This window comes from Hemicordylus capensis, chromosome 4, assembly GCF_027244095.1.
Source record: "Hemicordylus capensis ecotype Gifberg chromosome 4, rHemCap1.1.pri, whole genome shotgun sequence".
NCBI lineage: Eukaryota > Metazoa > Chordata > Lepidosauria > Squamata > Cordylidae > Hemicordylus > Hemicordylus capensis.
The window spans coordinates 266713211-266727248 of NC_069660.1; the positions used below are offsets into that span (position 1 = coordinate 266713211).

The following is a 14038-nucleotide window of genomic DNA, read 5'->3' on the forward strand; positions in this document are numbered from 1 at the left end:
TGCCACAAAATCTCAACATGGCCTGCCATTCCACCTGCCTACACCAACAATATCTGTTCCTGCAGATGTTTCTCTGAAGGGCTGGGGTGCTTATTGTGCAGGCCTTCATGCACAGGGCTACTGGAACCAACATAAGGCTTCCCTACATTATCAGTTTTCTAGAACTTCTGACAGTCCTCTTGGCCCTGAAGTTGTTCCTTTCACTCCTTTCCAGCAAAACGATTCAAGTGCTACTAGAGAACACCATAGCAATCACATACATAAACTGTGAGGGGGCACAGACTCCAGATCCCTCTGCAACCCTGCTGTTCAACTTTGGGACTGGTGCATTCATCACTCAATATACCCCTTGGCTCTCCGTATAAGGGGTGCTGACAACGTCTTGGCAGTCTCAGCAGAGAGACTGATGCAGCCTGCCAGCACGAATGGGAGCTACATGAAGATGTCCTCACCAAACGTTTCCAACTATGGGGGACTCCCCAAGTGGACCTGTTTGCTACACAACAGAACAAAAAATGCCCACTTTTTTTGCTCCAGAGTGGCAGTGGGGAAAGGGTCCATGGGAGATGCCTTTCAGATCCCTTGGGAGGGCCAACTGTTCTACCTCTCTCCACCCTTCTCACTCCTGCCCAAAGTCTTAAGCAAAATCCTGCTCCACGAAACGAAATGCATTCCACTTACATTGTGATGGCTGAGGCAGCCTTTTCTTCCCTCTCCTCTTGTGACTGTCTTGGGTCCTAAGTTTGTCTCCAACAATGTCCCGGCTTCTTAAATCAGAACAATGGCAAGGTCTTTCACCACAGCCTCCAGACGCTGAATATGACTGCATGGAGGCTGAACTTCTGGATAACATTCTTCTTCATGAAAGAAAAGCTTCCACCAGATGCAATTACAGCCACAAATGGAAAAGATTTTCAATTTACACACAATCCAAGGGATTTGACCCATCTCTACAGCATCTGTATGTCAAGTCCTCCTGTATCTCACCTCTATTAAGCAATCCGGACTTTCTAATTCCTCTATTAAAGTCCATTTATTAGCACTTTCTGCTATGCATTCAGGTTGGGGTTCAAACACCCTTTTCTCCCACCCTGGTTGTAAAATATTTCTGAAAGGCTTGAATAACCTTTTTCTGCCAATGAGGAAACAGATTGAGCCCTGCATTCTTTCTCTAGTCCTCTAGACCAGGGATTCTCAACGTGTGGGTCCCCAGATGTAATTGGACTTCAACTCCCATAATTCCTAACCAAAGGCCACTGGGGCTGGGCCTTATGGGAGTTGAAATCCAATAACATCTGGGGACCCACACATCGAGAAACCCTGCTCTAGACTCTCACCAAGCCCCCCTTTTGAGCCTCTATTCTGGTCTTGTGGTAGCAAGCATGACTTGTCCCCTTAGCTAAGCAGGGTCCACCCTGGTTGCATATGAATGGGAGACTAGAAGTGTGAGCACTGTCAGATATTCCCCTTAGGGGATGGAACCGCTCTGAGAAGAGCAGAAGGTTTCAAGTTCCCTCTCTGGCTTCTCCAAGATAGGGCTGAGAGAGATTCCTGCCTGCAATCTTGGAGAAGCCACTGCCAGTCTGTGCAGACAATACTGAGCTAGATGGACCAATGGTCTGACTCAGTATATGGCAGCTTCCTATGTTCCTATCCTCTGCACCGATTAAATTACTCATTATGAAAACAGCATTCCTATCACCATCAACAGAAGGGTTAGTGAATTGACTGTCCTGGAGGTCAAAGTGCCTTTCGCCACTTTTAGCCCAACAAAAGTAGTCATGCACACTGATCCCACTTTCTTACCCAAGGTAGTCTCTAACTTCCACATTAACCAAGACATTATTTTACCTACCAGTATCACCCCTTGAACACTCGCTACATTCTCTAGTTGTTTGTAGTGTGCTATTATTTTACATGGATAAGATTAAAGACCTTAGGAAATCAGAGAGACTTTTTGTTACCTTTGATGGAGCCAACAAAGGTCAGCCTGTCTCCAAACAAAGACTATCCAAATGGCTGATCCAGCATATCCACTTGTTATGAGAAGCAAGGGTTGACACTGCCATCCACTATCAAGGCACATTCTACCAGAGCAGTGTCCGCTTCGGCTGTTCACCTGTCTGGTGTTAACTTTTCTGATATCTGGAAAGCCACTACTTGGTCTTCTGACCTACCCTTTGTCAAGCATTATGCCCTAGACATCTGCTCTGTGGCTGAGGCTGGTTTGGGGCGTGCAGTCCTAAAGATGACCTTTTAATTGACATCCTTGGATCCACCTCCCTATATGGGAGCTTGGTAATCACCCACTTTGTGAGGGATACCGGACCACCACAAAGATAAACAGGTTGCTTACCTGTAATTTTTTAATCTTTTGGTAGTCCGTTATCATTCACAACACCCAGCCAGGTTTCCCATTTATTTGTCATATTTACCATAACTTATTTATTTTGTGAAGCAAGAACTCCAGTTTACACAGCGACTGTCCAGGAACTGAGAAGGAAAGCATTCTGGTGCCAAGAAAGGGCAGAGCTTCAGAGCACTTTGAGGAGCGTGTGAATCCTTTTGTGGGGACTGCTGCGCAGGCGCAGAGCCCACATTGTGAATGATACTGGGCCATAAAAAGTTAAGGATAAGCATCCTGTTTTTCTTTATCCCACTTACTGACAAGGAAAACAAAACCCTATAGTGCCCAGGGTTCTTGTCATTAATTGATTATTCAGGCATGCTCAGAAGACTTCATTACAGAGAACTGGAAATATAGGGAGAACTCAAGGCTTTTGAAATCCCTCTTGGCTTCTCCCTTTGCAAAGGGAGGCAGGGTGGGAGGCTGGCCGATAGAGCTGTAAATGATAGAGAAGTTTCCTGAGATGGGTCTTCCTGAACTTTGGAGAATTCTCTAAAAACATTTGGAAAGACCCATTCCAAATATAGTTCGGCAGGTTTTACCAATCGTTACTAGAAACACTGTGGATATATGGGGACCTGCATTTGCTGTAATTTATAAAACTGTCTGTGTTTAGAAGTTGTTTTTCTTAACCAACTGAATTAGCAAACTATTTTTCACTGAAATGTTATTCATTTAATTCTGCATTTTCAAGATTCAGTGTCCTTCCAAGACCCCTTAGATTGGCACACCAATATGTGGGGTGGGGGTTAACTACATGCAATACACACAGATGTAACAGAGCTGCAATTTTGTTTGTGGTTTCTTTTTTTTATTTTAAAGCAGTCCTGAAAGACAAGAATATAGAATAGAGGGAGGTGTGTGTGTGTGTCTGTGCTTAACATTTTTGCTGCATTAAATCTCCTCGTCATGGGGTTGTAAATACACTCATGTGTTTGGGACCCCACAGGGGAAAAGCTGCATTGGAGAAGGTGATTCGGAGCAGGAAAACAGTTAACCCTTTCAACCTGCCATTTCTCTGCTCTAAAGTCTTCTTTCTCATGTCTCTTCTATTTAAAACAAACGAACACAGTGTTGGGTCTAATATATATATATCCCTTGCCTATTTCAGTAAAGCTTAATTCTCTATTTGGGTTATGCTGTTAATTTATAAACATTTAGATCCCCTCCCCACTTCAAGATAGAGAAGCCTTCAGCACAAAATCATGGAGCTTTTGAATCATGTCTTTGACCCAATTTGAAGAATCTGCCCAAATATCTATTTTTATTTCCATATTAAATACTTGGCACAATTCCTGGACATTGTGCATCTCTGCATTTAATTTATTATTATTTATTCGATTTCTATACCGCCCTTCCAAAAATGGCTCAGGGCGTTTTACACAGAGAAGAAATAATAATAATAATAATAATAATAATAATAATATTAGATGGATCCCTATCCCCAAAGGGCTCACAATCTAAAAAGAAATGTAAGATAGACACCAGCCACAGTCACTGGAGGTACTGTGCTGGGGGTGGATAGGGCCAGTTACTATCCCCCTGCTAAATAAAGAGAATCACCACGTTAAAAGGTGCCTTTTTGCCCAGTTAGCAGGGGTTCAATTCAAGTTTGTATCACCATAAATTATTAATCTAGATTTCAAATGCCTTTGTTTTAGATGGTACAAGCGTAATGGGAGTGCAGCCTGCCCCTGCTCCTCCACCTGTTCTTGAAACTGTTCAAAGACCACTTCCAGTGTCTGCGTAAGTAGCACTAGGATTAGTTTGATTTTTGGGGGTGTTATTTCTTGGGGAATGTGGCTTTGAAATAGGATAATATGGTGGTGGGGTGTGGGGAGACAGCTTTCACTGATGGATTGTGGAGGAAGTTGATGGATTGTGGAGGAAAAAGTAGTGAAGTATCACTTGAAACACATTTCAATATGAAGCTAGTTTAGTTTTTGCTTTTAAATTATATTGCATCTCTTACTCTTTTGAGCGCAGATGTAAAATTGGAGCCCAAGTCACAAATGATAGACCAAGAGGTCTGGGAGCATTTCCTGAAGAAAAACCAAAGCCTTCAAAAGAGGCTACTTTAACTTACCAACAAGAATTGCAACAGCAGGTATGATATAATTGGTTCAAAAATGGATTTTCCACATTAAACAATTGTTGTACATTTTAAAAGAAACTTGATTAATCTCTCACTATTGAATATTCTTTTCTTAATGGGTCTGGTTATATTCTAATAAGACATAACAACATGAAATCCATTATAAAGCCTAATCACAAGTTTTTAAAAAGTGAACTTTATTTGTGTTGGATTGGACTCTGGCATGTGAGATTATGCCGTGGGAAAAAATTTCAGTTATTTTATTGTGCTGAATTTTTATCCAGAACTACAATTTTTAAAACCTATATGCTACATGTAAAATAGAAGGCTTGATCTATGCTACTGGGTGCAGTGTCAGCTCATGGAGTAATCCTCCTGGGTTATAACAGAGCCCAGTTCTCTCCATTTCTCCCTCTGCACACATGTAGCCACTATGTCAGACCATTATGGGGGACTGGGAAGCTTGTCTATACCTCTCCTATTCCCATCCAACCCTTCATTTTCTCCATCTTTGTGACCCTTGACTGAGTAGTGGAAGAAGGGCTGGATAGGGGCATGAGAGATGCATATTAACTTGCATTTCCTGTAACATTCTAGACATGTTTACATGGGGGTGGAGGGAAGCAAAGTCCTTTAAAACTCTAAACTGCTAAACTCTAAACTGCTCATGTTTTGATTATCTTGGGGGAACCTCTTGCATATGAGCCACCCCTCACCTCCATTTAAGATCTTTTGAGTTGGTTATGCTCCATGTTCTCTCTCATATTGAGACTAGAATTCATTCTACAAAGAGCAGGGCCTTCTCTATAGCAATCCTTAATTGTATGAAGGGTGGATGTATTTATTTCAGAGGGCTTTTAAAAAATGTAGTCTTCACTTGTTCTGGTTTTTTTTTAAAAAAAAAATATTGCTGCTAACTGTTGTGTTGTTTGTCTGTCTTATTGGATACAGTTTATATTGTTATAAACCACTATGACACTTTATGAATAGTGGTATAAATATATTGTAAATAACAGCTATTTTTATGGCTTTTCATGAATCCTCTGCATACAGTTGTAGGATTGTATTGAACCTGTATGTTTTCTGCAATATGAGTTATCTGGACCTTATGACTTTCAAATGTTAGTTTCCTGATGTTTCTTAGAAGTCATTAACAGATGGAGTAGAGTGCTAAAGACCTATTATAAAAACATTAGGTCCTTTAGGTCCAGGAGCACTCCCAAGCTACGTACCTGATCTTTCAGGGGGAGTGTAACTCCACCCACAACAGGCAGATCTAAACCATCTCATGGGTCCTGGTCCCCCACAATCAGTACCTCCCGTCTTATTTGGATTCAACCTCAGCTTATCCCTCATCCAGTCCATTACCGCCTCCAGGCAGGCATTTAGGGAAGATATGCCATTTCCTGATGAGGTTGGCATGGAGAAGTCCAACCTCATGTCCAACTGTGGTGGACAGCTCATTGAAAGTGTTGACTCAATGTGCAGCAGCTGTGAAAAAAGCCAATTCCATGCTAGGGATCATTAGGAAGGGGAATGAAAGTAAAACGGCTAATATTATAATGCCCTTATACAAAACTATGGTGCGACCGAGTACTACATACAATTCTGGTCACCACATCTAAAAAAAGGACATTGTAGAACTGGAAAAGGTGCAGAAGAGGGCAACCAAGATGATCAGGGGCCTAGAGCACCTTTCTTATGAGGCTAGGCTACAACACCTGGGGCTATTTAGTTTAGAAAAAAAGACGACTGCAGGGAGACATGATAGAGGTCTATAAAATCATGCATGTTGTGGAGAAAGTGGATAGAGAGAAACTCTTCTTCCTCTCCCATAACACTAGAACCAGGGGTCATTCCATGAAATTGATTGCCAGGAAATCTAGGACCAACAAATGGAAATACTTTTTCACACAATGCATAATCAACTTGTGGAATTCTCTGCCACGAGATGCGGTGACAGCCAGCAACCTGGATGCCTGGATGGCCTGGATGGTTTGGATAACTTCATGGAGGAGAGGTCTATCAATGGCTACTAGTCGGAGGGCTATAGGCCACCTCCAGCCTCAAAGGCAGGATGCCTCTAAGTACCAGTTGTAGGGGAGTAACAGCAGGAGAGAGGGTATGCCCTCAACTCCTGCCTGTGGCTTCCAGCAGCATCTGGTGGGCCACTGTATGAAACAGGATGCTGGACTAGATGGGCCTTGAGCCTGATCCAGCAGGGCTGTTCTTATGTAAGTCAATCTGGGTTTCATCAGAATATTGATGACACCCAGCACCAAACCTCTTGATAATCTCTCCCAGCAGTTTCATGTAGATGGTAAAAAGCATTGAAAACAGTATGGAGCCTTGTGGGACTACACGCTTCAGTTCTCGCTTAGCGGAACAACAGTCTCCAAGTGACACAATCTGGAATCTGCCAGAGAGGTAGGAGCGGAACCACTGTAAAACAGTGCCACCCAATCCCACCTCCCTCAGGCAGTCCAGAAGGATACGATGGTCGATGGTATCGAAAGCTGCAGAGAAATCCAAAAAGATCAGCAGAGTCACACTCCTTCTGTCGATAGCCAGTTGGAGATTATCCATCAGGCTGACCAAGGCAGTATCGACCCCATAGCCCACACAAAAGCCAGTTTGAAATGGGTCTAGATATCTGCACCATCCAAAACTGCCTGGAGCTGAGAAGCCACCCCCCCAACCATCTTGCCCAAACATGGAAGATTAGAAACAGGTCTGTAATTAGCTAACTCTGAGGGATCCAGCATAGCTTTCTTCAAAAGTGATCTAATGATAGTCTACTTAAGACAAGGAGGCATCCTACCCTCTCTCAGAGAAGCTTTTATAATATTAACCCAGACCCTCTCTGATAATATGATTATCAGATGCGATAAGCCAAGTTGGGCAAGGCTCAAGGGAACAGGTTGTAGGACGCACAGTCTGAAGCAGTTTGTCCACCAGTGTGGTGCTGTTTAAGGCGGACACTATGTTCCTCAGTTCTTTTTGGACTGCCGTTGTGAACAGACCTCGTGCTGTCACTCCTCGTTCAGATTAGTTCCTCTTCTGAGAGTTCATGATCTTCAAAAAAGAAAAAGAAAAAAGGATTGTCGATTAGATTTTATTGATTACGGAACAACTTGACTATGATGACTGCTACTGATGACGAAACAGACTGACTACGGAAACGGATTATGTTTGAGGAGAAAAAATGGTTTGAGAGGTGTGTGGGCTGCAACGCAAAACTCCCCTCGAAGGATCTTCATTACTTGTGCCTTATTTGTTTGGGTGAAGGGCATAATGTGTCCACATGCAAGATCTGTCTATCTTTCTCGAATCATACGAGAAAAAATTGGGCTCTTACGCTTTGTGCCGCAATCTACAATGATGTCTTGAGCCCATCGATGCCCCCCTCCCATCAAGATTGATATCAATGTTGACACAGATGGCTGTTCCATTGAAACAGTCAAAGCACTCGGCACCCTCTTCAACTTTGAAGGCTATGAAGAGCACTAAGCCTCTGAGTATTTCACATGGGAGTGCTTCTGCAGGGCATTCAAAGTTGAAAGGAAAGTGGTTATTTAAGGAAGACTCTACTTTGGCATCTAGTCTCAAGAAAGTGAAGACCATTGACTTGACAGGGGGTTGAACCCCCTCTCTGTTGGGTCTACAAATGATCAAGTCTGAGAGCCCTAAGATGCCGATGTCAAGAGAACCTCTCAACATCAAACAGCTGAAGACGTTGATGTCGAGAGCAGGGTCGATTTCACCGGCTCCTACTCCAGTCCAGTCTTCTGCACCCTCGCCACTGACAGATCAATGTTCAGATGTTCTGTTGACACTGAAGACTCTGATTCAATGTTGCCTGATGCAAGTCACGCTCCAATATCGACCACTGGCAATGACCTTCAATATCGAAGATTGAGAAAATTATAGACACCGCGGTTTGGACCCAATTACGTCCCGAACTCTGCTCTCCATGCTGGATTTGAGTGCACACCTTCGATGACAACATTTCAGGGGTTTCTGTCTCAGAATGCGGACTGCCCACAGGAAGACCTGACAGTCACTAGGGTACGTGCTCCTGCTCCAGAACAGCCCACTGCACCTCATCGTCCAGTATGCTAGGCGCTATCTGCTGCTCACCTAGCAAGCACCTCTTCATGGCACTCATGGTTTCTCTTACCGATCTGTGGCTGCTGCTACCTTGGCTTCTGCTGGCATGAGGATATCTTCTCCAGGGTTCCCCTATTATTTTAAGGGCAACTGAACATGGAAAATGGCCCAACCTAAATCATATTACCCTCTAACCCCGTGTCTTGCACACGTTCAGCCAGTCCACACTCTGGCCAGCTGCTACACCTCCATTTATCGCCAGAAGATTTAAAAAAGCGATTCAAACCGACTATGACTAAATCTTCAGCACTCACACACCAATAACTCAGCGCGGCAAAGCATTTAGCTGAAACTGAGTCTAGATCTCTGACAGCTGCTGTCGATAAGACAACGCACCTGGCTTCACTTCTTCATTACAGAGTGATATGCAGGAGAAGGTCGAAGGTCTGCCGTATGATGGAAAAGGCCTCTTCAATGAGGAAACGGACTCCACCATGGAGAAATTAAAGAAATCAAAATTTACAGCAAAGACTTTACAGCCTCTTCTTCTTTCTACAGTTCGAAATATGTCATATTCTAAACAGAAGTCAACGTTTGGGCAATAAGACAGGAGGCAATTCAGGAAACAATACTGGCCTTACAACAAACATCCCTATCAGAACAAGAATTAAAACAATCAAGGACAACGTACCAAGCAAGCGGAGCCTCAGAAGCATCTATGAGGTTTGCAATCATCCACTGTTGCAGTTACATCTCCTGACCCAATTCTCTCAACACCTCCTCCATCAAGGGCAATACCATCATGGTGTGCAACCAACTCCACCAGGTTTGCGACCCCATTATTGATGCCAGTAACCAACTCTATCAAGCTGGCATGCCATGCCCCTGCAGGGCACTACATAACATCAGACTGCTGGATCCTCAAGATAGTTTCCATGGGGTATGCTATAAAGTTCAAGGTTATTCCGAAGTTCTCCGGGGTGAGATTCATTCAACCTTCGCTGAGGGAAGAGGTGAAGCAGCTGCTAGCAAAGGGTGCAATTGCCCCTGTGCAGTGGGCACACAGACGGGAGGGTTTTACTCCCAGTATTTTCAGATACCGAAGAGGGGAGGCAGAATCTGACCAATTATGTATCTTCGTCACTTAAACAAATTTGTCCATGTGAAAAAATTCCAAATGATCGCGTTTTCAGGAGATCTTACCTATTCTATATCAAGAAAACTGGCTTGCAACACTTGATCTAAGGAATGCCTATTTTCACATTGGTATCAGGAAGGTGCACAGAAAATATCTAAGATTCACCGTGGGAGAACAAGTATACCAATACAAGGTATTACCCTTTGGCCTTTCCATTGCCCCCAGGATATTCACCAAGTGCATGGCGGTGGTGGTGGCTTGAGAATGCAAGGCCCATCAAAAGATCAAAATGAGTTATGTTATCTGACATCCTATACATTAGAGCTCCTTCAGGACTTGAGGATCCAAGTCATTTGGAAAAAGTCTCACACAGAACCTGTACATGTTATAAGCTACATTGGTGCAGTTCTAAACATGGAAATGAAACAGGCATACTTACCCCCAGGAACGCTACGATTGCATCAGGGAGATGTTTCCAAGAACATCCAATTCAGCCTGCTTGACTCATACAAATACTGCTAGGCCTCATGGCATCCTGCAATACAATAGTGTGTATACACCGTTAAAGATGTGAAAATTTCAGCTTTGCTTGCTTTCAGTATTCCTCCCGAATGTAGACAGCCAACAAATGCGTCTCAAGATCCCCGCTCAGATACTATGCTCTTTGAATTGGTGGATGAGCAAAGGAGACCTCTTAGGGGATGTCCCTTTTCAGATGCAAAATCCAACTATTTGGATAACAAAGGATGCATCCCTACTGGGTTGGGGTGCTCACTGCAGTGGCCATCAAATACAACAAAAACAGTTCCATTTCAGTTTTTTGGAACTCCTAGCTGTTTCAGGGGATGAAAGCCTTCCTACCACTTCTAAAGGGCCAGATAGTTCAAGTACAGCTTGACAAGTACTGTCCTTGACTACATCAACAGACAGGGCAGGACGGTGTTGTGATCCCTTTGTGCCCTCAGTCTACAGCTTTGGTACTGGTGCATCAAACACCAGATCTACCCTATAGTAATTAACATAAAGGGTCTGGACAATGACTTAGCAGACAGTCTGAGTCACACTTTTGCTCAACAGCAGCAGCACGAATGGGAAATAAAGACAGAGCATGTTGCACCACTCTTCGAGAACTGGGTCTGTCCTACTATAGACCTGTTTGCCACATCAGAAAACACGAAATATGTCCAAATTCGTTCCAGAGCAGGTCATAACCCACAGTCATTGGGGGATGCTTTCCAGATGGACTGGACTTGGGAGATCCCTTACATGTGCACACCACAACTCTTGATCAGTCTTGTGGTAGCACGCCTGTTTGCCACTCTAGTATTGTGTATTCTAGTGACCCCGTGGTGGCCAAGGCAACCTTGGTTTCCACAAGTACTCAGATTGCCAAGAAACAGGCGCCACAGGTTACCATAAGAAACAGATCTTCTAACACAAGACAACTGCCAAATATTACATCCAGACGTGCTCACACTACTTCTGACAGCATGGTGAATAGGTTTCTAACAAAGATATTGATTAACCAAAGAAAGCCTTCCACAAGACGTAATTATTTGAGAAAGTGGCTTTGTTTCAAAAAAACTATGCAAAACTCAGAGGTTTTAACCCCAAACAAGTTGCAGTCAGAGAGGTTCTTCTCTATTTGACAACTTTAAAATCTCAAGGTTTGGCAAATTTGTCACTGAAAGTCCATCTAGCGACGCTCTCATCAAAACATCCTGGCTGGGAAGACACAACGCTCTTCTTGCATCCTGATGGCAGAGCTTTTCTAAAAGGCCTCATGAACTTATACCCACCTATTCAAACTCCGGTGGAACAATGAAGCATATCATTGGTACTCTTGGCCTTGACTCAAAGCCCTTTCAAACCACTAGGTACTGCTTCTATCAAATTAGTGACTTTGAAGACAGCCTTCCTTATAGCCATAACAACAGCTGAACGAGTTAGTCAACTAACAACTTTGCGTATAGACTCTCCTTTTACCAGAATTTATCCTGACAAAGTGCTGATGCATTTGGATCCTGACTTCCTTCCCAAGGTAGTGTCAGACTTTCACCTTAACCTTGCTATACTACCTAGATCATACAAAAGGTTTCAGGACCACCAAATGCCTTTTTTGTCACTTACAAAGGCTCAGCTAAGGCTTCCTGAATTTCTAGACAAATAATGTCCCACTGGCTAGTGGAACTAATTATACTGACTTAAAGATCACAGAACATAGATCCTCCAAAAGCTATCAAGGCTCATTCCACTCGTGCCTATGCTTCATCTGCTGCACACTTATCTGGTGTAACTTTTAAGGACATCTGCAAAGCAGCAACATGGACCACAAAGTTACCATTCATCAAACACTATACCATAGATTTACGCTCTGCGGCTGAGCCAAACTTTGGGAGAATTAGTTTAAAACAAGTGTTATGATGACTATTACTGCACCCTCCTCCAAAGGGAGCTAGCTAAACACCCATTCTTATGGATCTCAACAGATCATGATCCAGATAAACAGGTTGCTCACCTGTAACTTATGATCTGGTAGTGATCCATTGACATCTATGACACCCTCCTGAACCACCCCACTGCAGTAGTTTTCTGCTATGAGCGTAAAGAGAGTGTGTGCACTAAGATTCCAAAGGTGAACTCACCAACCCGTCCTCATCAGTGGTCATCCAAGAACTGAGGAACATGGCAACTAGCCCGCCTTAAATAGCATCATGCTGGAGATGTGGAGGCCTGGGCGCAAACGCCTTGAGCGGCATTCCACCGCATTCAACCACGAGGATCCTGCGCAGGTGCCGTACCCATTCTTATGGATGTCAACGGATCACTACCAGATCATAAATTACAGGTAAGCAACCTGTTTATGCCTTTCAATAAAATCATTTTTTTTTAAAGTACAGAAACAATTGTACATTTTTGTAAAAATGAATTGAGGTAACTGTCACACATGGAAGGTTTTATACCTTAGCAGTTGAATATTTTGATCTAAATATGAATTAAAAATATTCCCATATTAATAATGCATGTGATTAAAATGAACTCCATTTTTTGCAGATAAGGGAAAGGGAACAACGTCGCAGGCAAGAGAAGGAGGAAAGGGAACGGTATGATGCCAGATTAGAAGCTGAAATGAGAAATTACAACCCTTGGGGAAAAGGAGGTGGTGGTGCTCCTCTCAGAGATAAAAAAGGAAACCTCATAAGTATGTTGAAAGTCAGGAATATTCCTTTTTACATACCTTCATCTATCTATATTTGTTTATTATTCTGATATAAGTGGCACTTGATAGAGTAAAATGGATGTACTACAGCGAATTTACAGCATAGAAGAACTGGTTATTCAGCAATAGCTTCACTGGCCTAAACGGAAGCTGCTTCTATGAGAATGAACTAAAAACAAGGCAAAACCTACTGGCAAAATGCAATAAGATTTAGCACTGAAAACAAGATACAGATAAAAAAATGAAAGAGAGAATACTGATATATTATAGCCAGACCGTGGAAATGAATATTTGTGTGCCTCATGTTACATACTCTCATCAGAGCGTTAGATCAGCATTGCAGCATTTTCATTGAAGTTTTAAGTGTGTTTGTTCGATTTTATGATGGAGGTTGATTTAAAAATAAATAAATAAAATACAGCATAAATGATCTTTTGTCCAACGAACCTACACATGTGTGGTGAGGAGAACTACTTGTGCAGTTAGTGGTTTATTTGAATTTCTCAGCAATGGAGCTCTTGCTGCCAGAGCCAAGCTGCAGTTGAAACTTAAGTTAAACTTAAAAAACAAAAACTATCTGGCAATGAACACAGTGCCCTTCTCTCCTCTATACTGTAGCTTGTTTGGATCATAGTGGTGGTTTCTTGAGATGAATGGTTTGTTTGCATTTATACTGACAGATAAAACTTAGATTAAAAATATAGATCTTTATGATAATCCATGTTTGCTCACAAAATGGGTTCTGCACCTGCACCATAATCCCCATGGAAAAATTCTTCAGTTTCTCGAGGTGCTCTATGACTCCACCCAACACATGCAAGGTGTGTCTGTTGTTTTTGGCGGTTAGAGCACCCATTGCTCAGTTCCTTCTTGATATCTGATGCATTTTATGTTGTGAAAGATTCGTTCCTCATTCGAGCTACAGTAGGTTCCTGTGAGAAAAAGAAATTATTCATTTACTCTGGTTTTTGATGATGGAGAGTTTAACATTTATTCTTGTGATTGTGATTAGGACTTGTACTAATGGATGGTAAAAAAAAAATAATTTTTTTTTAAAAATATAGTTCT

At 42.6% G+C, this 14038-nt stretch overlaps 1 protein-coding gene across 15 annotated transcripts in view; it reads left to right on the forward strand.

The window, feature by feature from the left end:
• The window catches only part of CSPP1 (centrosome and spindle pole associated protein 1), a 121290-nt gene that overhangs the window by 59215 nt on the left and 48037 nt on the right, over positions 1-14038 (forward strand). For all 15 annotated transcript variants that reach the window (XR_008306938.1, XR_008306937.1, XM_053249259.1 and 12 more), the window contains 3 exons: positions 4069-4153; positions 4394-4514; positions 12805-12952. Coding sequence is in view for 13 of the 15 variants with exons in the window: in XM_053249259.1 (XP_053105234.1) it covers positions 4069-4153; positions 4394-4514; positions 12805-12952 (354 nt within the window). In the remaining 2 variants the exon portion in view is untranslated. The remainder of the gene's footprint in view (positions 1-4068; positions 4154-4393; positions 4515-12804; positions 12953-14038) is intronic.